The sequence below is a fragment of the Brachyistius frenatus genome, unplaced genomic scaffold (assembly GCF_029030835.1).
Source record: "Brachyistius frenatus isolate BFR_SWC_R1_liver_20210118 unplaced genomic scaffold, ASM2903083v1 Contig_278, whole genome shotgun sequence".
NCBI lineage: Eukaryota > Metazoa > Chordata > Actinopteri > Embiotocidae > Brachyistius > Brachyistius frenatus.
Window position 1 is genome coordinate 217,501 of NW_027210877.1, and position 26,481 is coordinate 243,981.

General features: G+C 43.3%; 4 protein-coding genes across 7 annotated transcripts in view; 2 read left to right on the plus strand and 2 right to left on the minus strand.

Moving 5' to 3' along the window:
- The window catches only part of pip4k2ca (phosphatidylinositol-5-phosphate 4-kinase, type II, gamma a), a 14,768-nt gene extending 4,040 nt beyond the window's left edge, over positions 1 to 10,728 (plus strand). Inside the window, exons 3-10 of one of the 2 annotated variants that reach the window (XM_069721912.1) lie at positions 1 to 84; positions 796 to 945; positions 5,411 to 5,557; positions 6,152 to 6,190; positions 6,278 to 6,391; positions 7,010 to 7,274; positions 7,987 to 8,090; positions 8,170 to 10,728. The exon at positions 1 to 84 is cut by the window's left edge and continues 13 nt beyond it. In XM_069721912.1, coding sequence (XP_069578013.1) covers positions 1 to 84; positions 796 to 945; positions 5,411 to 5,557; positions 6,152 to 6,190; positions 6,278 to 6,391; positions 7,010 to 7,274; positions 7,987 to 8,090; positions 8,170 to 8,250 — 984 coding nt within the window. In that variant the 3' untranslated portion in view covers positions 8,251 to 10,728. Of the gene's footprint in view, positions 85 to 795; positions 946 to 5,410; positions 5,558 to 6,151; positions 6,392 to 7,009; positions 7,275 to 7,986; positions 8,091 to 8,169 lie in introns of both variants that reach the window. The other variant, XM_069721911.1, reaches the window with a different exon arrangement.
- Positions 10,729 to 11,615: 887 nt separating this feature from the next.
- On the plus strand, positions 11,616 to 15,392 carry gpr182 (G protein-coupled receptor 182). Of its 2 annotated transcripts, none has more exons than XM_069721923.1 (2): positions 11,616 to 11,997; positions 13,965 to 15,392. In XM_069721923.1, the coding sequence occupies exon 2, from the start codon at positions 13,971 to 13,973 to the stop codon at positions 15,045 to 15,047; it is 1,077 nt and encodes a 358-aa protein (XP_069578024.1). In that variant the 5' UTR covers positions 11,616 to 11,997; positions 13,965 to 13,970; the 3' UTR covers positions 15,048 to 15,392. The 2 variants fall into 2 exon arrangements, with proteins under 2 accessions (XP_069578024.1, XP_069578023.1); XM_069721922.1 differs by having other exon boundaries at positions 13,968 to 15,392.
- On the minus strand, positions 12,827 to 13,972 carry LOC138634795 (uncharacterized transmembrane protein DDB_G0289901-like). The gene has a single exon (XM_069721951.1). It carries the CDS (start codon positions 13,970 to 13,972, stop codon positions 12,827 to 12,829), a length of 1,146 nt encoding a protein of 381 aa, XP_069578052.1.
- Positions 15,393 to 15,738: 346 nt separating the features above from the next.
- Positions 15,739 to 24,686, minus strand: LOC138634781 (zinc finger and BTB domain-containing protein 39). 2 transcript variants are annotated; one of them, XM_069721934.1, is made up of 4 exons: positions 24,662 to 24,686; positions 20,060 to 21,193; positions 18,091 to 18,444; positions 15,739 to 17,926 (listed from the first exon to the last, which is right to left on the minus strand). In XM_069721934.1, the coding sequence occupies exons 2-4, from the start codon at positions 21,170 to 21,172 to the stop codon at positions 16,967 to 16,969; spliced, it is 2,427 nt and encodes an 808-aa protein (XP_069578035.1). In that variant the 5' UTR covers positions 21,173 to 21,193; positions 24,662 to 24,686; the 3' UTR covers positions 15,739 to 16,966. The 2 variants fall into 2 exon arrangements, with proteins under 2 accessions (XP_069578035.1, XP_069578034.1); XM_069721933.1 differs by lacking the exon at positions 24,662 to 24,686 and having other exon boundaries at positions 20,060 to 21,270.
- Positions 24,687 to 26,481: the final 1,795 nt, after the last annotated feature.

Below are 26,481 nucleotides of genomic sequence, written 5' to 3' on the forward strand. Positions count from 1 at the left end.
GGACATTTCAAATTCAAAGAATACTGTCCTCAGGTGTTCAGGAACCTGAGGGAGCGCTTCGGCATCGAGGACCTGGACTATCAGGTGGGCGACGCGTTGACGAAGCAGCTTCATCTGATGCTTAGAGATCGTTCAGGTTCCCGCCGCCGCTCGAGATAGAAAAAGTATTCAAGCCATGAAAAGTCAGGATTTGAACTTTCTTTTATGAGAAGTTGGACTTTAGTTTAAATTCTAGTTTAATGTCATATTTTTCACGCAGTATTTTTTATTTGGTCTTGTTGAACTTGTTTCCTGAGTGGTTTTTATCTTCACTTCAGTCAACATGTGATTTTTCCTGGAGCTGCTAACAAAGTTAACATGCAGGGAAATCGACATTTCAAAAGCTTCGGCTCAAAAACGACAACTTGGAAAAAAAAAAGTCAGATGTAAACTTAGTAAAACTACTATTGATGTGTTGAGATGAGGGAGCCAATCACAGCCGGCAGGGAGAGGGAGAAGCTTCATTTTGTTCCCATTTAAGACAAAGTATTTTGCTCCGTTTGTTGTTCAAGCAGTTAAGAAAACTTCAAGTTTTGTCCTGAAAACGCTGTGAACGAGTGAAGGAAGCTCACAAAGTGCTGGCAATCAATTAATGTGGGTGGATTTTGTCTTTATTATAGGTCATTAAATTCAGTGAAAGTCTGAGAATTTGACTTGGATTGTGAACCCTGAACCTCTTTTCTTTAAAAAGCGTTTTGTTTTAAAATGAGTGAGGTGGTTTCTTCCTGCTCACCTGAGTGCTGCTCCGTCTTCCAGGTGTCGTTGACCCGCAGCTCCCCGATGAGGAGCGTGGACGACCCGGGCGAAGGTCTGCTGCTCAACTCGTACGACCGCACGCTGGTCATCAAGCAGATCTCCAGCGAGGACGTGGCCGACATGCACGGCATCCTGTCCGAGTATCACCAGGTAACCACACGGTAAACCGGTAAACCGGTAAACCGACACCGTTCTGCGCTCAGAATGAACCGATTCAGACCGGCGTTGATTTAATCAGACTTCAGGAGTGAAAGCTCTGGATTTTGACGACATTGATAATTTTTCATCGGCGATATGCAGAAAACGATTATCGTTCATGTTGAGTTGATCGATTAGCGCAAGGTACGACTTTCTGTTCCTCACGGAGGGATGCTGAGTCATGTGATCAGTCCATATATCGTGTTTCCATCTTGTACACTTCATACACTTGTACACTTAATGTATCATTATTTGTCTTCATTGAATTTTTTTTAATCAAAAGTAAACATAACTTATTTCTTAGTACTTATTTAATTAAGTTGCTTTAGTCCCAAAAGTTACGAAGGAAGGACTGAGGCATGCTGGGAAATGCTAATGTCTTTAGGCTGAGGGGAGGGGCTAAAACCCTGCTCCTCTGAGCTGTAGCAGCTAACAATTGTTTTTTTGATGATGCGAAGCGGCACGTCCGCCTCCATTACGATAAATAAACAACATTAGTTCCATGTTCCCAAAGGAGGAACTGAACATCCATCGCTAGCTCCTAAGCTAAAGTAGCTAACAGATCTGAAGTGTGAGCACGAGTTGAAACGCAGCAACACAAACAGAACGGAGATCAGGTGGTTATTAATGTTGAAAAACAATTTGGAAGAAGAAAAAGACCTGCTTTTTTTAACATTGGCTATTTATTTTATTTAATTATTCATTTCCATGTTTTGCAGCTGTATATTTTCAAAACAGGTATAAAAAAAACATCATTGCATTTTTATTTTGATCTTTTCATTAAAAGTGCTTGTGACTGTCTTCATGTAATAAAACTGAACTTTCCACCTGCTTCGTTGAAAATACCGAGATAAACAACATCGTTCAGCCAAAAGATATGATATGAATAAGAATATTAATTTATATGGTGATATGGTTTTATAAGGGCACATCGTCCTGTGGGTGTCCCACATCGTCCTGTGGGTGTCCCACATCGTCCTGTGGGACACCCACAGGAACCACTGGATCCGTTTGATGAGTGAAATAATCCGACATCATGCGTCAGTGACGGTTTGATTGAATTCAGCTGCGTGAGAGCGAATCATGACAATAAATCGGTGGCGGTGAATGTGGAGTACGTCCCAGTTGTTCCCGTTGGATCCTATAAATAAACGTCCCAGTGAGCGCCTGCATCCATCCGTCCGTCCGTCAGCAAGCTGCTTGACACCTGTCGACATGTTCGTGCTGCTGACGTTGTTCCACTTCCTCAATCAAACACTTCCTTCAAAGGTGGTTTTTTTTTTATTGTTTTTACCACAGGTGAGGGAAGTCGACCCCGTTATTAAGACTGTCCCGTTGTTAAGACTGTCCCGTTGTTAAGACTGTCCCGTTGTTAAGACTGTCCCGTTATTAACCCGTTATTAAGACTGTCCCGTTGTTAAGACTGTCCCGTTATTAACCCGTTATTAAGACTGTCCCGTTGTTAAGACTGTCCCGTTGTTAAGACTGTCCCGTTATTAAGACTGTCCCGTTGTTAAGACTGTCCCGTTGTTAAGACTGTCCCGTTGTTAAGACTGTCCCGTTGTTAAGACTGTCTTGTTGTTAAGAAGTCCCCGTTATTAAGACTGTCCCGTTGTTAAGACTGTCTTGTTGTTAAGACTGTCCCGTTGTTAAGAAGTCCCCGTTATTAAGACTGTCCCGTTATTAAGACTGTCCCCGTTATTAAGACTGTCCCGTTATTAAGACTGTCCCGTTGTTAAGACTGTCCCGTTGTTAAGACTGTCCCGTTATTAAGAAGTCCCCGTTATTAAGACTGTCCCGTTATTAAGACTGTCCCGTTGTTAAGACTGTCCCGTTGTTAAGACTGTCCCGTTGTTAAGACTGTCCCGTTATTAAGAAGTCCCCGTTATTAAGACTGTCCCGTTATTAAGAAGACCCCGTTATTAAGACTGTCCCGTTATTAAGAAGACCCCGTTATTAAGACTGTCCCGTTGTTAAGAAGACCCCGTTATTAAGACTGTCCCGTTATTAAGAAGTCCCCGTTATTAAGACTGTCCCGTTATTAAGAAGTCCCCGTTATTAAGACTGTCCCGTTATCAGATGCTAAATTCAGGCTTTAAGGTGCTTCTCTCGAACCGAGTGCGACCTTTGACCTCCTGCTGCTCCCACTGGTTTAAATCACATTGTTTTTTTCTTTTTACTTAAAAGTTATTGCGATACAGATGGTGACGATGTCACCAAGAAGGTCAAAGGTCAAGGCGGTATCCATCGTATACACGCTACAGGACATGTTTTGTAAAAGTAGCTGCGGTACATAAAAAAGTAAGAAAAGAAACGCAGCTTGAGTCCCGACGTGGTCTGAAAAGGTGGAAGTGAAATAAGAAGCAGAAACTTAAAAGATCTATGAAATGAAACGTGAGTTTAGGCTGATTTAAGATGAGAGTCGCGTATAAACACATTAAATCAGTGATTATTCTCTTTATTTTATGGCCTTCACATTTGGAATTCAAACAATAATTATTTCCTTATATTTATTGTTTTCCACTTCTGTAGAAAGTCTGTTTCCAACCTTTGAACACTGATGAGTTTATTATTTCTAGACTGGAACCAGCTAATTTGAAAATTAATGAAATCATTTCACTGGTTTTAATTCATTATCTCCTTAAATTCAGCGTTTTCTTTCGTGAGTTTCGGCCAAGTTGTTTTTCTGACAGTTTGTGTTTTGGTCTCAGAGACGAACAAGAAGCAGAACAAACGCTCTCTTATGTGTTTGTTGGTTTATTGACAATATTCAAATGTTCATATGGACGCATCATGTAAATGCAGCTGTAAGCGGAGATATCTTTGTTTGTAAAACCAGGTTTTAGTTCGGAGTCACGTCGATGCTGCAGAATAAAAAGTGGGAATGTGTTGAGGCTGAACGCTGTCGGCGGAGAGGAATGTGGTCACGCAGCCGACAGAAAAACCAGGAAATGGCGGCTCTGTTTCACCCTGAATGAACTCATTGTTCATCAGATCTCCTGAGTTCCAGTTTCTTTCACAGATCAGGCCAGTTGGGAGGTTTCAGTTCATTCGCTGCGTTTCTGTGGTGCATCTTTAATTTTTTTTTTTATGAGAACAGCTGCAGCAGGAATGAGTCTTTTTGTCGGTTTTAATATTGTTGCACGTTTGGCTTTTCTTGGTGTCATTTTGTTTAATTTTCAGAATGTTTCAGAAGAGGTTTTTCTGGCCGGTGAAGGACGACATTTTTATTGGCTGATATTAAAGAACATATTAAAACATAATGAAGAAAATGTTTGGCATAATTCAGAAATTGTTCCATTTGCTTTTTTTTTTTTTTTTTTTTAATTTATGGTTATTTATCATTTTTACTTTACAGTTAAGTTCACTGTTTCTGTGCACTGACATTTTGGAAGACAACATTTTTTGCTAAACTGTAAAATCTCCTGCTTCAATCAAATATCTTTGTCATAAGTGGTTGATGACCACATTTACGTCGATATATCGAGCAGAATTTCCTCATATTGGTATCGGCACCAGTGACAGAAATTCAAGAAAGATCGGGCTTTAAGGTCTTTACAATAGACTGTTTCTAAAAGAGTTCGTAGCTTCAGGTCTGTAAAATGGTTCTGATCCAGAAGTGTCTTCAGCTGCAATACCAGCGAGTGCCACTAGAGGTCGGCTCCAAAAAGCCTCCGGCTCCATAGACTCCCATTCAACTTCTCTCATCAAATCCAAAGTGAATAAAATGTGTCCATCAGTTATCTCGGTGTTGTTAGCTAAAGTCACTCCTTCTTCTTAGTTTTCTGGAGGTCCATCTGAAAATAATCCCTCATTCATTAGAAAAGAAGATTCAAGAACACCTGTTTTTGGGGGCGTGTCTGTTTGATTGACAGGTCTGTGGTGCAGTCAGGTTAAAAGATCGATGTAGAAAAACCAGTGTTGGGACATAAAGAGCGAAGCGCTTCTAACATCCTGCTCATTTGGTGAGTTTCAGGGACACCGAATGAGGTCGGTCTGACGTGTCTATTTTAACAGACTGCTAGCCAGATCTGAGATCAGGCTTTCAGCTGGATGACCTGGATACACGCAGTAATTGGTTTACTTTCAAAGTGACATTTTTGAAATGTTAAATTTAGGGGTGAGAATCTTCTGACTTTAATTCATGTCAGGTTCCTGGTGTTACAGTCTAATGTCGGACATATTGTCCATCCCAAACGATTGTTGAGTCAGCGTTAATGGAAGGTGCCCCGTACGGGCCGAACCACTGACACCTGTCCTGTTCCTACGGAGCTGCAAATGAAGCGGATAACCGGCTACATGTGTTAAAATAGAAGTTTTAGTTTCCTTCCTCCATCAGAGTTGTTTTTTTGTTTTTTTACAATCATCCTCTTTGTGCGCTACGATTCAGACTAACGGTTGTTTTCCGTCTCCGCAGCACATCGTGAAGTGTCACGGCAGCACGCTGCTGCCGCAGTTCCTGGGGATGTACCGGGTGGGCGTGGACAGCGAGGAGACCTACCTGATCGTCATGAGGAACATGTTCAGCCACAGACTGGTGGTGCACAGGAAGTATGACCTGAAGGTGAGGAAGAGGATGAGGGGGAAGTGCCAGGCAAACCATGTGACCTTTTAATCACACGTCTCAACAACTCCTAAAATAATGAGGAAGTCAAACACATGAGTTTTCCCTGAAACTGACAGCTGATTATTGAACAGTTTTGATCTTTTTTTTTTTTTTTATTTGAGCAATTTTAAAGAAAAAAAATTAGGATTCCCCCCCCTCCCCCATTATCAAACTTCGTGCAGCACCAAAACCATCTGAGTCCTTGTGGAGAGAATGAAATTCACTCATTAGCCAGTTTTGTCTTCAGGATTTTGGGAATATTTTCTGCTATAGTGCTGCCAAGTTTTTGGAAAGTTTTTACCCAGATATGATAATAATAATAATGCTTATTTTAAAAGTTGCATATTTATAATAAATTCACTGAAGTCTTCCACAAATTATGAATTAAGAAAACACACCAAAAAAAGGTTCATTTTTGTTTATTAAATGAGACCGTGTTTGTGTTTTCTGTAAACTTTGATTGTAAACTGAATTGCGCTTTTCACACCGTTGTTTGATATTCTTTCTGCTTAATATATCAGTCATAATATTTAGAACAACTTCCTGTTGCAGGGCTCTCTGGTGGCTCGGGAAGCAAGCGACAAAGAGCGAGTAAAACAAAACCTCTTTAATATCATTATGGTGCAATTGTTTTTTCCCCCGTATGTCCTTGTAAAGACGTATGTTTTTGTCCTGAAGGGAAAGGAGCTTCCCACCTTCAAGGACATGGACTTCAGGAACAACATGCAGAAGGTGTACGTGACCGATGTGCAGAAGGAGAAGTTCATCGAGAAGCTCAACAGAGACGTGGAGGTGAGTGGAGCTGTGTTCAGGTGTTGTTGTTATTGCTGCCACTGTGTGGCAGCATCGACACACCGAGCATGAACCAACTCTGGGATGCAGCAGGGTAATGGCTGTGAAATATTTACTAAATTCAAATCATTTAATTTGAAGCAACTTAAACAAGAGCTGAAGAACTACCTGATAATTGGTTAAAACGCTGGTTTTCTTTGTCTTCTGTCAGTTCATTGAAAGTCTTGGTTGGTTGGATTTCAGCAAGTCTTTGCTGGCATTTTATTTATAAGTACAGAAAATAAACTTGCCTTTAACCATAGTACAGTCCCTCTTATATTTACTTTTTAGTTTATTTATTCAGTTTGGTCAGAAAATAGAGAAAAATGTCCTTTACAGTTTCTTGTTGACAGATTTGAATAGTTTGTTTTTCGACCAACAGTTCAGAACCGAAAGACGTGAAATTTACTGACATAGAAAACATAGAAAAGCGTCAGATCTTAACGTTTGAGATGGTAAAAATAGAAAATGTTGTAATTTTTGCTTAAAAAATTACTTCAACAAACGTTTGAGTATTAACATTTTTGTAAACTTTGATGTAAAAGCCTCACGGTAAACATCCCTCTCCGTCTCGCCCAGTTTCTGGTGAAGCTGAAGATCATGGACTACAGCCTGCTGCTCGGCATCCATGACGTCGGCCGGGCTGAGCGGGATGAGGAGGAGGGCGAGGAGGTGTCCAACGAGGAGGAGGCGGAGGCGGAGAATGGCCTGTCGCCGGGCCCCGCGGTCGGCTCCTACGGCACCTCGCCGGAGGGGATTGCCGGTTACATGTCCTCCTGCAAGCCTCTGGGGCCCGGAGAGTTCGACCCCTACGTGGACGTGTACGCCGTGGGGAGCTGCTCAGGTTAATAACATTTCATTAAACTGCTTAAAACTCAATCTTTTCCCTCCAATTCTAATAAATAAAGTTTATGTTGTACAGCAGAGAAAATGTTACAAAGTGCTCCAGAAAAACTAAATTGTAAAAAACAATTTCACTGCAAAGATGGCGCCGGCCAAAATCCGAACTCAGTCTTCATAACGGGTGTTAACGAACCAACGGTGACGTCTGCTGGCCGCCACATGGAATCCGTAGACTCCCATTCAAATTCTCTCATGAAATATTAAGCCAATACATTTTTTTCTACGAGTTATTTTGGTTCCCTAACTAAAGTCTGGTGTTATTATCCAAACCGAACCTTTCATTAATATGGGGGATCAGTGGAAATAATTACGTTTTTTTTCGTAGACTACATTATAGAAATATCCCAGAAACTAGAGTGGAACTTTTATTTTGAAATATTTGGTGAATTTTAGTACTTTGCAGGTTGAAATTGCCAAGTTACAGAGAATTCCCTTTATGAATAAATGAATGATTCTTTATTGTCATTATATTAACAAACAGTACAATGAAAACATCTGGACTAACTAAGAGCACCAATGGGATAAAATAAAAAGTAGGAATTATTTATTCATTATAGATAAGAGTGTCCGTGGAAACCAGCGTATTCAGCGTTCACATGTTGGTATTTTCTGAAGTGAGCTTCTGCCTTGATGTTTGTGTGCTGTAACTTCAGGAGCGCCCCAGCGGGAGGTCTACTTCATGGGTCTGATCGACGTCCTCACGCAGTACGACACCAAGAAGAAAGCAGCTCACGCGGCCAAAACCGTTAAACACGGGGTGAGTGTGCCGAGAGGATCTCGATGTCGTGAAACGCACAACGTGACGCTGACGACCTGTTCTTCTCTCTCCGTCGCAGGCCGGCGCCGAGATCTCCACCGTCCACCCCGAGCAGTACGCCAAACGCTTCCGCGACTTCATCTCCAACATTTTCGCGTAACGAAAACGTCGATCCACCCGAGAGAAAGAACAGCGTCTCCGAGCGTAGACCAAAACTAGTATGCACACCTGGATCGATCTGAGGCGAGACTTTAACGTTTAGCAATATAATGTACGACTTCTGATGCATATATTTATTTTTAAGATTTAAGATGTATTTCTATTGATATTAAAAAAAACAACACTGAACGGAATAACTCTGGAAGCAAACTGCTGTTGATCAGTGTTGAAAGTGTCAAACGACTCAATCTTTTCTCATGAACTTAACTTCAAAGAAATGTGGTTTCGAGCAGAGAATGAAATGAGATGATTGATTTCATGTCTGTAAAGTAAATACGAGACAGTTAGCTTAGCTTAGCATGAAGACTGGAAACAGAAACTGCTAGCCTGGCTCTGCTCAAAGGAAACAACTCTTTAATTTACGGTATCTACCGGGAATAATGAGCCCATTCAAAGATATAAATGTATTATCAGTCCAACCAAAATAAATAAATAAATAAAGTAAACTCTTTCCATCATATTGGTAGGATAGCAAAAATTGACAGATGTTGATGAAAAAAATGTAAATAGAGAAGCTCTTTTGTTTGCTTCCAAGTCTCTTTTACCTAAATATACCGACACCTAAATGAATCATGATTTTTTTCCCTCCAAAATCATGAAGAGGAGCTGCAATACTTTTCCCGCCTTCAATAATGTCTGCAAGTAACTCTTTAGGCTCCGCCCACCTCTAACACCCTCCCACAGGAAGTAGAGCCGCCTGAGGGTGAAAAACAAATCACTCGTCCTGCTCCTTCAGCTTATTCCTCTGAGCACATGCAAATAATTTAAGGCGACCACAAGAGTTAAATTCATATTTTTATCACCTCCTTTATTCTCTTATCGCAGCCAAACAGTCGGATGACCTCGCTCAGTGTTTTTAGCAGGAAAATAATCATTAACCTCGACATAAATCCTGAAAAAAACACAGCTTGCTGTTTTTACACTTCCTTTTCTCAGATATTTTGCTAATTTGTGAATTTTAGTGGTGATTTTGTTTCTATTGGACAGAGATAGGCTAACTGTCTTTATGCTAAGCTAAGCGCCTGCTAATTGCAGCTTTACCTTTTTGAGATGTGTTAATGTTCTCATCTATCTCTCTGCAAGAAAGGACCCCATTTCCCAAACACAGTCATCTTTAATGGAGTATGGTATTTAAAAAAAAAAGAATTTGGTATTCTAGATTCTGGACTTAAAAAAATCTTATTTAACTAAAGAATTAGGCCATTTGAATGTTTAGAGTGCCAAATGTGTGGGATCACCGCTTTATCCGGGCAGGATTTGAACTTTGCATATAATTAGTCTGAATTATTCGGACCCTGTTGAGTTAAAATACAGTACATTTCTAAGAAAATGTGCTGAACAGCTTTGTTACAACTGAAATGAGCCAAAACACAGAAACCATATGAGACGATCCAGCTCGTAACGGTTTGTTCCGGGTCGGTCCGAACGGAGCAGCTCGTGTTGAATGAAGCCGACACCAGAACACTTCCCTGGAAACCGACTCCGTTTGAACACATCGTAGTGTTGTGTGTTTAAAAAAACAGCTAATGTGCGCTAAGTGAATCATTGTGACAGGATCTATGATTTAGAAACAGCAGCAGCACGAGGAGCTGATGTGTCGTAACGTTTGAGACGTAGTAATAACTCCGGTTCTGTGCTGAGTGTTTGTTGACAGTAACGCTACATTTCAGTAGTTTAGCGGTGAGACGGACCGTTCTGAACACCGGCATACAGCGGACCCCCCTCCCCTCTCCCCCGCCCCCCAAACACCACAACTCCACCACAACTCCACCACAACTCCCACCCAACTCCACTCAACTCCACTCAACTCCACCACAACTCCCACCCAACTCCACCCAACTCCACCCAACTCCACTCAACTCCACCACAACTCCACCCAACTCCACCACAACTCCCACCCAACTCCACTCAACTCCTCCACAACTCCCACCCAACTCCACCCAACTCCACACAACTCCCACCCAACTCCACCACAACTCCACCCAACTCCACTCAACTCCACCACAACTCCCACCCAACTCCACTCAACTCCACACAACTCCACCACAACTCCCACCCAACTCCACCCAACTCCACTCAACTCCCACCCAACTCCACCACAACTCCACCCAACTCCACTCAACTCCACCACAACTCCCACCCAACTCCACTCAACTCCACTCAACTCCACCACAACTCCCACCCAACTCCACTCAACTCCCACCCAACTCCACCACAACTCCACCCAACTCCACTCAACTCCACCCAACTCCACTCAACTCCACCCAACTCCACCACAACTCCCACCCAACTCCACTCAACTCCACCACAACTCCACCACAACTCCACCCAACTCCACCACAACTCAATAATTGCACATGTTGTATTTTTGCAAATCAGCTTTTTGGACCAAAATATATTTTACAAAGAACTTCCATAACGCTTTGGACTCGTTATTGTTTTTAGAAATGGTGTGTGTGTGTGTGTGTGTGTGTGTGTGTGTGTGTGTGTGTGTGTGTGTGTGTGTGTGTGTGTGTGTGTGTGTGTGTGAGAGAGAGAGAGTGAGTGTGTGCACGAGTGCGTGTGTGTGAGTGATGACATCATTGGAAACATGTTTAATGGAGATAAACAGCAGAAAGACGTTGGACAGACGGTCGTTGGACAGACATTGTTGGACAGACGTCGTTGTGTTTTCATGCTGGAGAAGTTGCTGCTCTTTTATTTTTTCCAAAGTTTTGATTTGAGGAAAATGTTCTACTTTGTTTTTATCTGCATAATTAAGACCGAGCATCAATATAGCATCAACTCGGACGTAATTGACATTTTCAGGGTCAGAATATGAGCAGAATAGCAGGTAAACTACAGGTGTTGATGTTCGAGCTTCTCCTCAACAACACGACGAGGGTCAGAGGTCAGAGGTCGCTCTGTTTCTGTTGACCGCTTCCTTCCTGTTTCATCAGTAGAGAGCAAATGTGCTGACAGGTTCCTACCCGGTTCACCAGAACAACTGGGGAGGGGGGGGAGGGGCAGGATGAGCAGCAAATATTGGGGGGGCGGGGGGGGGGGGCAGGATGAGCAGCAAATATTGGGGGGGGGAGGGGGGGCAGGATGAGCAGCAAACTGCTGACGATCCACAGATGAAGTAGAGAACAGTAGAACCACGGCCAACACAAACCTTCACTCCCAACCTGTCTGACCTCCTTCTCAACCTCGAGGAGCTGCAGAGGAGCAGCACCAGGAGGAGGAGCAGGGGGAGGAGGAGCTGCGGAGGAGCAGGAGGAGGAGGGGCGGAGGAGGAGGAGCATTTAGATGTGATTGACATGTTTTTATATGTAAAACAAAAACAAAACAAACCTGTGAAAAGTAGACGGCGACATTTTGTTTGTTTTGGAGTCTTCAGATATAAATTCATAATCAGGAAGTTAAAACGCATCTTCAGTTTGGTGAGAGACCCTGAAGGTCACAGGATGTCCTGTTGGGTGTCTCTGCCTCTCTCTCTCTCTCTCTGTGTGTGTAACAGAGTTAATGGGAGGGTGTAGCAGGTTCCTGGTTCCTCAGTTTGTCCTCAGTAGCAGCAGTGTTTACAGCAGCAGTATTATTATTATTGTTATTATCATTATTATTATTATTATTATTATTATTATTATTAGCAGCAGTGTTTACAGCAGCAGCCGTGGGACTCTTTGTCGTCTCCTCCAGACAGCAGCAGGTACGATGTCATTTTAAAGAGTTTATCTCCTGTGTCTACCTTTAACTCCTGATGTTGCACATCTGGCTGTTTCCAGCTGTTTGTTTCCAGCTGTTCCATGCATGTGACTGCATTCATTTATTATTTATATACCGTAGCATTGTTCTAGCATTGCATTTAAATAACACATTCGCATATGTACACAGACACATATTAATGTACATTACATTTTAAAATATTTCATCAGTTTTTATTATATTTACTTTTTTAAAATTCTTTATATTTTTATTTAGTTTATATTAAGATGCATTTTAATTTTGATATTTTTTTACGAACATAAACTTTATTAATATAAATTTTTGTTTTATTTTATTTATTTTTTCTGCTGGCATGAGGCACCTGAGTGATGTCAACCTGTCTGTGGTCATGTTGCATTGTGGGTAATGTTGGCTGTGGAGAGAAAAGAACAATTCATGGAATAAAAAGCGACTTGTTTCTTTAGCTTTAATCCATTTTATAAAAACCACTGACTTCAACAGAACGCAAGAATACAAAATTAAACTGGATGATTACTAATAATAATAATAGTAAAAATAATGTGCAAAAACTTGACTGAATAATTCTTCAGCACCTCGAAGTCCAACTGAATGTTTAGAATAGAGGAGCTTTAGAGGAGCTTTCAGCCCAGCACGTGTCCTCCTCTTCCTTTTCCTCGTCCTCGTCCTCTTCCACCTCTTCTTCATCCTCCTCCTCTTCCTCCCCTTTCTCCACCACCTCCTCCTCTTTCTCCTCCCCCTCCTCTTCATCCTCCTCTTCCTGCTCCAGCTCCTCTTCATTCTCCTCCTCCCCTTCATCTTCCTCTTCCTCCCCCTCCACTCCCTCTTCTTCCATCAGCACCCTGCTGTGACCCCCTGCTGTGACTCCCTGCTGTGACTCCCTGATATGACTCCCTGCTGTGGCCCCCTGCTGTGACCTGCTGCTGTGGCCCCCTGCTGTGGCCCCCTGCTATGACTCCCTGATATGACTCCCTGCTGTGACCTGCTGCTGTGACCTGCTGCTGTGACCCCCTGCTGCAACCCCCTGCTGTGACTCCCTGCTGTGGCCCCTTGATGTGACTCCCTGCTGTGGCCCCCTGCTGTGACCCCCTGCTGTGACCTGCTGCTGTGACCCCCTGCTGTGACCTGCCCTGACCCCTGCTGCTGTGACTCCCTGATATGACTCCCTGCTGTGACCTGCTGCTGTGACCCCCTGCTGTGACTCCCTGATATGACCCCCTGCTGTGACCCCTTGCTGTGACCCCCTGCTGTGACTCCCTGATATGACCCCCTGCTGTGACCCCTTGCTGTGACTCCCTGATATGACTCCCTGCTGTGACCCCCTGCTGCAACCCCCTGCTGTGACTCCCTGCTGTGGCCCCCTGATGTGACTCCCTGCTGTGGCCCCCTGCTGTGACCCCCTGCTGTGACTCCCTGATATGACTCCCTGCTGTGACCCCCTGCTGTGACCCCTGCTGCTGTGACCCTGCTGTGACCCCCTGCTGTGACTCCCTGATATGACCCCCTGCTGTGACCCCCTGCTGTGACTGATGTGACCCTGCTGTGACTCCCTGCTGCTGTGACTCCCTGAACCCCCTGCTGTGACTCCCTGACCCCCCTGCTGTGACTCCCTGATATGACTCCCTGCTGTGGCCCCCTGATGTGACTCCCTGCTGTGGCCCCCTGCTGTGACCCCCTGCTGTGACTCCCTGATATGACTCCCTGCTGTGGCCCCCTGCTGTGACCCCCTGCTGTGACCTGCTGCTGTGACCCCCTGCTGTGACTCCCTGATATGACTCCCTGCTGTGACCCCCTGCTGTGACCCCCTGCTGTGACTCCCTGACCCCCTGCTGTGACCCCCTGCTGTGACTCCCTGATATGACCCCCTGCTGTGACCCCCTGCTGTGACTCCCTGATATGACCCCCTGCTGTGACCCCCTGCTGTGCTCCCAGTAGATCATGATGTCCGAGGAGTTCAACCACTCGCTGAACGGGACTCCGTGGTTCGTGTACGAATGCACCATCCAGCTGGACACCAACTGCCGGCGCATCGCGCTGTTCCTGCTCTACCTGTTCATCTTCGTGACGGGTCTGCTGGAGAACGCGCTGGTCGTCTGGGTCAACTGGCGCCGGCGCCACTCGGCCAACGGCGTCCTGTTCTGCATCATCAACGTGAGCCTGTCGGACCTGATGGTGATCGTGATCCTGCCGTTCTTCATGATGGAGGTGACCATGGACAAGGTTTGGCTGTGGGGCCGCTTCCTCTGCAAGGTCACCAACCTCATCTACGTGGTCAACTTCTACAGCAGCTCCTTCTTCCTGGCCTTCATGACGCTGGAGCGCTACCTGTCGCTGACCCGGCCGTCGGCGCCGGCCGTGTTCCCGGTGGCGGGCCGGCAGCGCTGGGTGCTGTGCGGCGGGCTGTGGGCGCTGTCCTTGCTCCTGGCGCTGATGGAGAACGTCCACGTGGACCTGCTGGAGTGGGACGAGCCGGGCTGCTACATGATGCCCGAGTACAACTACACCGAGTGGTTCGTGTCCGTGACCTTCCTCTGCCTGCTCTTCCAGTTCCTCGGACCCGCCGCCGTCATCGTCACCTGCAACGTGCTCATCGCCCGCGCCGTCCGCACGGCGCCGGACGTGCGCGGCCGTCGTGACGTTTGGTTGGTGCACGTGTACTCGCTGGTGTTCGTGGTGTGCTGGCTGCCGTACCACCTGGTGATGTTCCTGATGACCGTCAACGACTTGGACCCGTACGCGTTCAGCTGCAACACCGTGGACGTGCTGTACTTCTCCTTCAGCGTGGTGCAGAGCCTCTCGCTCTTCCACTGCGTGGCCAACCCCTTCCTCTACAACTTCCTCAGCAAGAGCTTCCGCAACAACCTCATCAACACGGTGGTGGACTACATACCCAAAGAGGGCGCCGCGGAGCAGGCGGGAGCCAAACCCGGCGCCGCCAACGGAGACGGTGGAGACCCGGAGAAGCAGCGCAACCTAAGTAACGGCAGCACCAGCCAGTCCGACGTCGGGTTGTAAGAACAGAAGCCGAGAACTGAGTTTACTGGACTCGTCAAGAAGAAGGCGGCGGCCTTGTGGAGACATCGGATGGGCTCACCTGCACCTTCCTCATTAACCACTTCCTGTTTTCTTTTTGTTTTTTAGCATCTATGTGATCAGTTTTTAAACCGAGGAGGAAATGATTGTTTCTCTTCTCAGCTCCTACAGGAACTTGAGGCACCAAGGCGGCGGGGGGGGGGGGAGGGAGGGATGTGTGTAATCAAGCGTCAGACAGAAATCCTTATAAATGTCTTACCTGCTTTAAATCAAAGCTTGCTTGTTATTTATGTGATGTCGTCCTCATCTATAGAAACACGCAATAAAACTCCCTTAAAAAAAACCTGCTTGTTTCCATTCGAGCTGCAAAAACATCAAGTTGAATTTTTTTGCACTTTGCAGTGAAAACAAAGTGAGAACAGGTTTTTTGGAAGCTCAGTGTTTATTTTACAAGCTTTTTGCTGCTCTTGCACTTTTCGTCATCACTTCCATTTCTGGAACGTGTCAACAGTTGAAACAATAAGAAGCTAAAACCAGTAATTCCACAGATGGCACAATAGCAGGAAGAGGCGGCTTTAAAAGGAGGGCAAAGGTCACGAGGCCCGGAAGCAGCCGCTTCAAGTTCTGATGATGGATGCAAAAAAACAACAATCCAGGCGGGATAACAGTCGTCCTTAAAAGGCCTTTATTTTATTCTTTTTCCAAAACAATATTTAAAAAAACATTCATAGACATCTTTAGAAACAGATAATGAGACGTAGAAAAGCGTACAAATAATAAATACTGTCATAAATATGAGGTAAGACACAGAAAAATGTGTAGATGGGCACTTAAATATCAGGTTTTTCTCTACAGCACGACACACTTCACACGCTCTAAAAAACACGTGAACGCAGCACGCGACGACACGGCGTCCTTCCAGATAAACAAATGTTTACGTTTGAAAGACAAGTGAAACGTTTTATGTTTCATCAAACACGAAACTTTTAAGGACACGTAAAAAACTAGCGTGTGAAAATAGTGACTGCAAATATAAGAAAATAATCTTTCTGCTACGATGAGGTGCTACTTTAATAACCGTGAGATCATCATCCAGATGTTGTTGAGGTTTCTGAAGACATCCGACAGATAATATGTCCACTACATTCTACAAGTCTACGGCTGATGGATTCATCCATCGACGGGAAATTCAACAGAAACAGTTTCAATCATCCATATAGATTTTGAAAGAAATTCTTCAAAACAAAAACACAAAATTTTCTCTGGTTCCTGCTTCAGAAATGAGAAAATGATCAAATTGTTGTGTTTAATATTGTTATAAAGTCATTTGAATTTTTTTCATGAAAAGAAAACAACCAATTTATTTACGTTATACAGCTGAAACAATTTATTAATCAAAAATATAATAAATTTTTAGTGTGACTATATTTAGTGAGATGGTCAATAATGTTTCATCAGAAAGAGTCTTGATTATCAATTTAGTTGTTTTTTTGGACAAAACAACTAATTCAAAGACGTCATTTTTGACATTTTTACATTTTACAGCCAAAACAATAGATAACTACGTGAATGAAAATAATTTTTAGTCAGAAACAAATTTTAATGAATATAACTAAATTAATCAAATTTATCAAGAAAAAAAGTTATAAGTTTCCGTTTCCAGCTTTTAAAATGTGAAATTTGTCAGATTTTTGGGAATATTTTTGTTTTGTAATTAAAATTTTAAGATGCCACTTTGGACATTTTTGATGGTTTAAAGACAAAACGATTAATCAAAAATATAATAAAAATAATCTTTGAGTTTCAGCCCTCGTCTATCATAAGCAGTATTATGGTCCACGACAACCAGACACGGAGGACGGGGGTGGTCGGGGAGTGGAGGAGGTGGGGGGTGGGAGGGTTCAGGGGTCGGCGGCGGGCAGCGGCTCCTTGGAGTGGTCGTTGTACATGAAGGTCTGCTCGATGTTGAAGTCGGCCGGCAGGTGGTCCTTGTGCAGCTCCATGTGCGACGACACCAGCTTCAGCGTGGAGAAGAAGAGGCCGCAGACGGTGCAGCGGTACATCAGCGCGCCGGCGTGCGTTTTCAGGTGGCAGATCATCGTGGAGCGGCCGCGGAAGAAGCGCAGGCACACTTTGCATTGGTAGGGTTTCTCCCCAGTGTGGATGCGCAGGTGGTACGTGAACTCCCCCGAGTGGGCGAAGCGTTTCCCGCAGTAGCGGCAGCGGTACCACTTCCCGCGAATCCCCGCCGCCGCCGCTCCCCCGTCCTGCCCGGCGCTCCCGTTGGCGACGCCCCCGGAGGACGAGCCGTGCGTCGACCCCGGAAAGAACTTCTCTGGCAGGCCGAAGCCCATCCCCAGGTTCAAACCCAGGCCGCTCATCTTGACGAGGCCGCCGGCGTCCCGCGGAGACGAGGAGGAGCAGGAGGACGCCGGGCAGTCCGGCAGATGGTCGGCCTTCCGTTTGCCGGACCACCCCGCCCCCCCGCCGGCCCCCAGCGACTCGTTGGTGTGCAGGCCGAGGTGGTGCTGGAAGGCCGAGGCGGAGCGGAACGTCTGCGGGCACAGGAAGCAGTGCAGCTCCTCCGCTCCCGCCAGGCCTCCTCCGACTCCTCGGAACGCCCTCAGCGCCGACCGCTCCCGCTCCTTCGCCGCCGCCTCCTCGGCGTGCGCCGCCATGTGTCGGTCCAGCAGGGGGCGCTCCGCGACGCATCGGGCGCAGTGCGGGCAGGCGAAGACGGGCAGCGAGAGGTGGGCGAGGGCGTGCCACAGCAGGGAGCAGAGGGAGAGCTGGGGGACGGGACACACGCCGCAAAGCAGGCTCTGAGGACACACGTGGCTCAGCAGGTGGTCTCTGACGGTCTGCGGGGGGAGGAAGTGGAGGGAGGGTAACGTGAGAGTCTCGCCGAGGCGGCGGCCGGTTAAACAGCGTCGTCATAATCTCATCTCATACGCCAACAATGTCGTCAGTGAATCTTCCACTTTATGCACGAAACTGACCTGAAAATGTCTCGACGTCCGCTTACCTGGAAGTCCTTGCTGAGGGCTTTGCTGCACACGGCACACTGCAGCTCGGAGCCGTGGCTGCTGCTCGTCAGCGCCCCCTGTGGGATGGTGTAGGTGGAGGATGTCTGGCGGTGGTGGCGCAGCAGCTTGTTCTGGCTGCAGAACTGCAGGTGACACATGTCGCAGGTGAAGAGCTGCACCCCGACGTGGGAGAGGGCGTGGGAGGCGGCGGCGGCGCGGTCCGGGAACGAGGCACCGCACAGCCTGCAGAGCCCCGCCTCCGTCAGGTGGCTCTCGCCGTGGCGTCTGATGGAGGCGGGGTCGGCCGGGAGAGGCGCGGCGCAGGCTTTACATGACAGCACGCTTCCTGTCACCTGGAGGATCAAAGAACATTACTTTACCTGTACGGACGTTTATTGGAAGCAAGTTTACTGACAGAACGATGGAACGACGGAACGAAGGAACGACGGAACGACGGAACGAAGGAACGACGAAGCGAAGGAACGACGAAGCGAAGGAACGACGGAACGAAGGAACGACGAGGCGAAGGAACGACGAAGCGAAGGAACGACGGAACGACGAAGCGAAGGAACGACGGAGCGAAGGAACGAAGGAACGACGGAGCGAAGGAACGACGGAACGAAGGAACGACGGAACGAAGGAACGACGGAACGAAGGAACGACAATGAAGGAACGACTGAACGAAGGAACGACTGAACGAAGGAACGACGGAACGAAGGAACGACGGAGCGAAGGAACGACAATGAAGGAACGACGGAGCGAAGGAACGACGGAACGAAGGAACGACGGAACGAAGGAACGACGGAGCGAAGAAACGACGGAACGAAGGAACGACAACGAAGGAACGACTGAACGAAGGAACGACTGAACGAAGGAACGACGGAGCGAAGGAACGACGGAAGGAAGGAACGACGGAACGAAGGAACGATGGAAGGAATGACGGAACGAAGGAACGACGGAAGGAACGACGGAGCGAAGGAACGACTGAACGAAGGAACGACGGAACGAAGGAACGACGGAGCGAAGGAACGACGGAGCGAAGGAACGACGGAACGAAGGAACGAAGGAACGAAGGAACGACTGAACGAAGGAACAACGAAGCGAAGGAACGACGGAGCGACGGAACGAAGGAACGACTGAACGAAGGAACAACGAAGCGAAGGAACGACAACAAAGGAACGACTGAACGAAGGAACGACGGAACGACGGAACGACGGAACGACGGAACGAAGGAACGACAATGAAGGAACGACGGAACGAAGGAACGACAACGACGGAACGAAGGAACGACGGAACGACAATGAAGGAACGACGGAACGAAGGAACGACAACGACGGAACGACGGAACGAAGGAACGACAATGAAGGAACGACGGAACGAAGGAACGAAGGAACGACAACAAAGGAACGACTGAACGAAGGAACGAAGGAACGACGGAGCGAAGGAACGACGGAACGACGGAACGAAGGAACGAAGGAACGACTGAACGAAGGAACAACGAAGCGAAGGAACGACAACAAAGGAACGACTGAACGAAGGAACGACGGAACGACGGAACGAAGGAACGACGGAACGACGGAACGAAGGAACGACAATGAAGGAACGACGGAACGAAGGAACGACAACGACGGAACGACGGAACGACAATGAAGGAACGACGGAACGAAGGAACGACAACGACGGAACGACGGAACGAAGGAACGACAATGAAGGAACGACGGAACGAAGGAACGACAACGACGGAACGAAGGAACGAAGGAACGACGGAACGACAGAACGAAGGAACGACAGAACGAAGGAGCGACAGAACGAAGGAACAGCAGAATGACAGAACGAAGGAACGACGGAACGACAGAACGAAGGAACGACAGAACGAAGGAACGACGGAACGGAGGAGCGACAGAACGAAGGAACGACGGAACGGAGGAACGACGGAACGAAGGAACGACAGAACGACAGAACCGGTACCTGGCGGCTCGTGTTCCCTCCGTCTCCGTTCTCCAGACACACTAGGTCCTCCTCGTCCTCTTCGTCCTCCTCCAGAAAGTTCTCGTCGTCGCTCAGCTCAATGATGTCATCCGCCAACCGTCTCCACTGCTCCTCCTCCTCCGTCGTCTCCATGGCTCCGTTGTCTCGCAGAGCGTCCCTCTCGTCCTCCTCTGTGTCTCCGTCCTCCACCTCCCCAAACATCAGCCCGCCGCCTCCAACCGCCTCCACCCGCAGGCCGCCGAGAGCTTCGCCCGAGGATGACGTCGGGGCCTCGGCTGCAATCTGAGCCGAGGAGTCGGGGAGGGACGGCGGCGCGTCGCTGCTCTGAGGCAGCGGGACGGGGCCGTCATGTCCGTCCTCACACTGTCCTCCTGCCTGCTCGTCCTCCTTCTTCAGCAGGAGGCCCGCCGGCAGCACGGCGCCGCTCCGACCACTGAGGAGAAGTCCTCCTTGTAACTGCTGATCTCCCGCCATCTGGCCGTATCCGATGTGAGATTGGACGTCTTCCGCCTTCAGGTCCAGAGGAAGGGGACCGGTGGGAGCGCCGCGGCCCGGCCGGGACATTCTGGGCTGAAAGAGAGGCGAGGCGGCGGGTGCAGGAGTCGGGGCGGCGGAGGAGGACAGAGAGGAGCAGGAGGCGGCGGAGGAGCACGCGGACGAGGCCGATGCGGCGGCGGTGTCCAGGCCGACGTCTCCGGGACTGCTGGCCGACGCGGACGACTGCAGGTCGGGGAAGGTGGCGTGACACGCCCTCACCAGCTCGCCCACACCGAGCCGCTCCGCCAGCTCGTACAGAACCCCGACGTCGATGAGGTCGGTCAGGATCTCGCCCGTGTACACAAAGGTCAGCACCTTGTCGAAGTTGGCCGGCGAGATGAAGTCCAGCGAGAAGGCGGCAGTGGACGCGGCCGGCGTGCGGCTCAGCAGATTGCGGAAGTATGAGCCAGCGCAGGCCAGCACGGCGCGGTGGGCCGCGAACGTCCGGTTTCCGACCTGCAGGAACACGTCACAGTAGCGCCGCGTCTGCCGGCAGCGGTTGAGCTCGGCAAGGAGGCCGGCGGCGTGACCCGGACCCTGCAGCCGGATCCTCATCCTGCTGCTGCTACAGGCTGGCTGCACCAACCACAACACAGTCACTTTATTATTCATCCATATAGTCATGATTCTCATCATTATTATTACTATTATTTTCATTATCATCATTACCATCATTATCATCATTATCATCATTACTATCATTATCATCATTACTATCATTATCAACATTACTATCATTATCATCATTATCGTTATCATCATCATTATCATTATTATTATTCTAATTATCATTATCATCATTATTATCATTATAATCGTGATTATCATTATCATCATTATCATTATTATCATCATCATTATTATTATTATCATCATTATTATCATCATCATTATTATCATTATAATAATTATTATTATCATTATTATAATTATCATCATCATCATTATTATCATGATCATTATCATGATCATTATTATCATGATCATCATTACCATCATTATTATCATTATTACTATCATTATCATCATCATCATTATTATTATTATTCTAATTATCATTATCATCATTATTATCATTATAATAATAATTATCATTATCATCATTATTATTATCATGATCATTATTGTCATTATCATCATTATTATATTATAATCATTATTATCATTATTGTCATCATTATTAGCATTATCATCATTACTATCATTATAATCATCATCATTATCATCATCATTATTATCATTATCATTATTATTATCATTGTCATCATTATTATCATCATTATCATCATTATTATCATCATCATTATTATCATTATCATCATCATTATTATCATGATTATCATTACCATCATTGCTATCATTATCATCATTATCATCATCATTATTATTATTATCATCATTATTATCATTATAATCATAATTATCATTATTATCATTATTATTATTGTCATTATCATTGTTATCATTATCATCATTATTATCACTATCATTATTATTATCATCATTATTAGCATTATCGTTACTGTCATTATCATCATTATCATTATTATCATTAACATTATCATCATTATCATTATCGTCATTATTGTCATTATTATCATTACTATCATTATCATCATTATTATCATCATTATCATCATTATCATTATTATCATCATCATCATTATTGTTATTATTATCATCATCATTATTATCATCATTATTATCATCGTCATTATTATTATCAACATCGTTATCATTAACATCATTATCATTATTATTATTATCATTATCATCATTATTATCATCATTGTTATTATTATCATTATTATTATCATCGTCATCATCGTTATTATTATCATTATTATCATAATCATCATTGTCATCATTATTATCATGATCATTATTATCATCATCAGTATTATCATTATCGTCATGATCATTATCATCATATTATTACCATCATCGTATTATTATTGTCATCATCATTATTATATTATCATTATTATTATCATCATCATCATTATTATTATCATCATCATTATTATCATTATCATCATTATTATCATTATCGTCATTATTGTCATGATTATCATTACTATCATTATCATTAACATCATTATCATAATTATCATCATTATTGTTATCATCATTATCATCATCAGTATTATCATTATCATCATCATATTATTATCATAATTATTATTGTTATCATTATCATCATCAGTATTATCATTATCATCGTCATCATCATTATCATCATTATTATCATTACCGTCATTATCATCATTATCGTCATTATTGTCATTATTATCATTATTATCATTATTATCACTATCATCATTATTATCATTATCATCATTATTATCATCGTCATCGTTATTATTATCATAATTATCATCATCATTATTATTATCATCATTATCATCATCATTATTATCATCATTATTATCATTATCGTCATTATTATCATTACTATCATTATCATCATCATTATTATCATTATCGTCATTATTATCATTATTATCATTAATGTCATTATCATCATTATTATTATCATGATCATTTTCATCATCATTATTATCATTATCGTCATTATTGTCATTATTATCATTATTATCATTATTATCACTATCATCATTATTATCATTATCATCATTATTATCATTATCATCGTCATCGTTACTATTATCATCATTATCATCATCATTATTATCATCATTATCGTCATTATTATCATTACTATCATTATCATTATTATCATTATCATCATTATCATCATCATTATTATCATGACTATTATTATCATTATTATCATAATTATCATCATCATTATTATCATTATTGTCATTATTATCATTACTATCATTACTATCATTATCATCATTATTATTATCATTATTATCATTATTATCATTATCGTCATTATTGTCATTATTATAATTATTATCATTATCGTCATCATAATTATCATCATCATCATTATTATTATCGTCATTATCATCATCATCATCATCATTATTGTCATTATTATCATTACTATCATTATCATTGTTATCATTATCATCATCATTGTCATTATTATTATTGTAATTATTATTATTATCATTGTCATCATCATTATTATTATCATAATTATCATCATTATTATCATTACTATCATCATCATTATTATTATCATCATTATCATCATCAGTATTATCATCGTCATTATTATTATTATTATTATCATAATTATCATCATCATTATTATCATTACTATTATTTCAGTGCCAAGCATCCGGCAACACTCATCATACGACTCATTTTAATGCAGATTTCACCATCATTCTGGATTCATCAGGATTTTTGTTCTGAATGATGATTTAAGATTCACATTTTTAAAATAACCTTTAGTTTTAAACCTCCAAATATTCATATTACAATAATAAAACAGCGAAAATCAGTAAATTGTCCAACGTGGAAAAAAGTTTTCTGTGGGTCAACAAATCAATGAAGATTTTACAGTTGTTTTAAAATGACCGTTCTTTGACTCGATCAGCTCATTAAATGCTAAAAGATTATTTTCAGATGTTTAAACAGCTTTTGAACAATTTAGTTCAGATTATGATGAGAAAACGTACATTTTAGCTTCCTTATTGTTTGGTGTTGAGTTCATGAATCAGTAGTTTCAGATATAAAAGCAGTTTGAAGCTGCTGCTCAGATTAAATGAGATTAAATTATTAATCAGTTAATAGAAATAAACAGCATGTGATGATCAATAGTTGGAATGAAACGTGTCTTCCTCTGCAGACAGCTGATCGGTTGATAATGTAAAGTCTAATATTGGGTTTTTAAGTATTGAAATAAATGTTTACAAAACGATTTGCCTTGAATATAAATGAACAGATGGAATAATTGTCTTAAATTTGTCTTCCGGTTTTGCTGCCGTTTGTGTTTTAAACTCTGACTTTACAGTTTTATGATGTTTTATGTAAAAGTCTGTTTTGGTTTTTCCAGATGAACATGAAGAGAACTCAGATTTTAAAACCGACTTCGTCTTTTCTCTGTTTGTTCAGACTCACCCGCTGACATCAGATCAACCAGATCAATCAGATCAATCCTCTCTCTGCTGTGACTCCGTTGATCCTCCACCGTTTATACATTTTATTAATTACAAGCGTTTCGATCGTCCGTCGCATGTTGGTGACGTATGTCAACAACAACAAAAAGCACGTGACGTCGCCCCCTGCCGTCTGGAGGCGTCGTTGCAGGAAAAAGGCAAAACGCCACGAAACCGACAAGGTAAAAGATTTTAAGTTTATTTATTCAAAACTTAAAGATATAATGTGAACTGTGACTTTTTGGAGGTTTTGTTACCATGAAGCAACTGGAGGAACGTTTCAAGGGATTTTATTCAGGTTTTAATCGAGTATTGGTTAAAAAAAAAAATGCTTTTCATTGTGCAGCTGCTTGTTTTCACATAAAATCAGTTTAATTTGAGAAAGAAGACAAAATAACTGAATTCAGTTTTGTTTTTCAGAAATAAAAGTGTCTCAAACTTAAAACTAAAAGCAAAGCTAATAATGATTGAACCTCAGATAACCAGAATATTCCCAAATGAACTTGTTTTTAATGGAATAACTACAAATGAAGTTTTATTTCAGCACTTGAACTCACTAATTAATAGGAACTCGTTTAGCTAAATGCTAACGTTAGCATGCTAACTTTCCTATTACGTCCGCCATTTTAGTTTGAAAATGAACACATGAACACATGAACATATGAACATATGAACACATGAACATATGAACACATGAACACATGAACATATGAACACATGAACACATGAACATATGAACACATGAACATATGAACACATGAACATATGAACACATGAACACATGAACATATGAACACATGAACATATGAACACATGAACACATGAACACATGAACATATGAACACATGAACATATGAACACATGAACACATGAACATATGAACACATGAACACATGAACATATGAACACATGAACATATGAACACATGAACACATGAACATATGAACACATGAACATATGAACATATGAACACATGAACACATGAACATATGAACACATGAACATACTTATTGTTCATATGTTCATATGTTGATATGTTACCTGTAACTGCAGGTTAGAAAGATGGTGAGTAAATTTCACGGTGATACGTTCGTAAAAATGAAGAATATTATCTTTGTGGTGCTGAAAGAAAACGTCACGGTTCAACTCCATTCAACAAATATATGCGCAGATTTTATGCTAATAATTGTGTTATATGTTAAAATATTTCACTTAATAATCGATATTTCACCTTGAACCAAACTAAATGAGACACCACACGATGGTATTAATGCTAATTAAAAAACTTTATTTGAATCCTTCTTTGAGCTCATGAGGTGAATCACGTGTTCACGTGTGACGACACAACAGGAACATGAACGTGAATAATGACGTCGTCTTCATGTCGTCTCGGAGATCCCGAAAATAAAAAAATTAAAAACGTAACAAACTGTTTACGTCCGTCAGAACCAGAAATTATAAAAGAATGAAAAAACATACTGGGCTCTTTTTTTTTTAACTACCAGTAAGAAATCATTTACAAAAATGGGAGTCTTGTTGTCATGGTTACAGAGTTGAACATTAAGTATGTAGTATAAGTACATTTACAGGATATTAAAACGTGTGATCGTTCATATTCCATCATGTTTCTAATCTAAGCAGAATTATCGCAGCTGATTGGAAACACAACTAACAGCAGGACGTATCGTAAATTCATGTTTATGTTTTTATTTGTAAAGCCAAAACAACAAAACAACAGAAATCAGCCATTTTGGTCACAACAAATGTGAAATATGAAGTGTC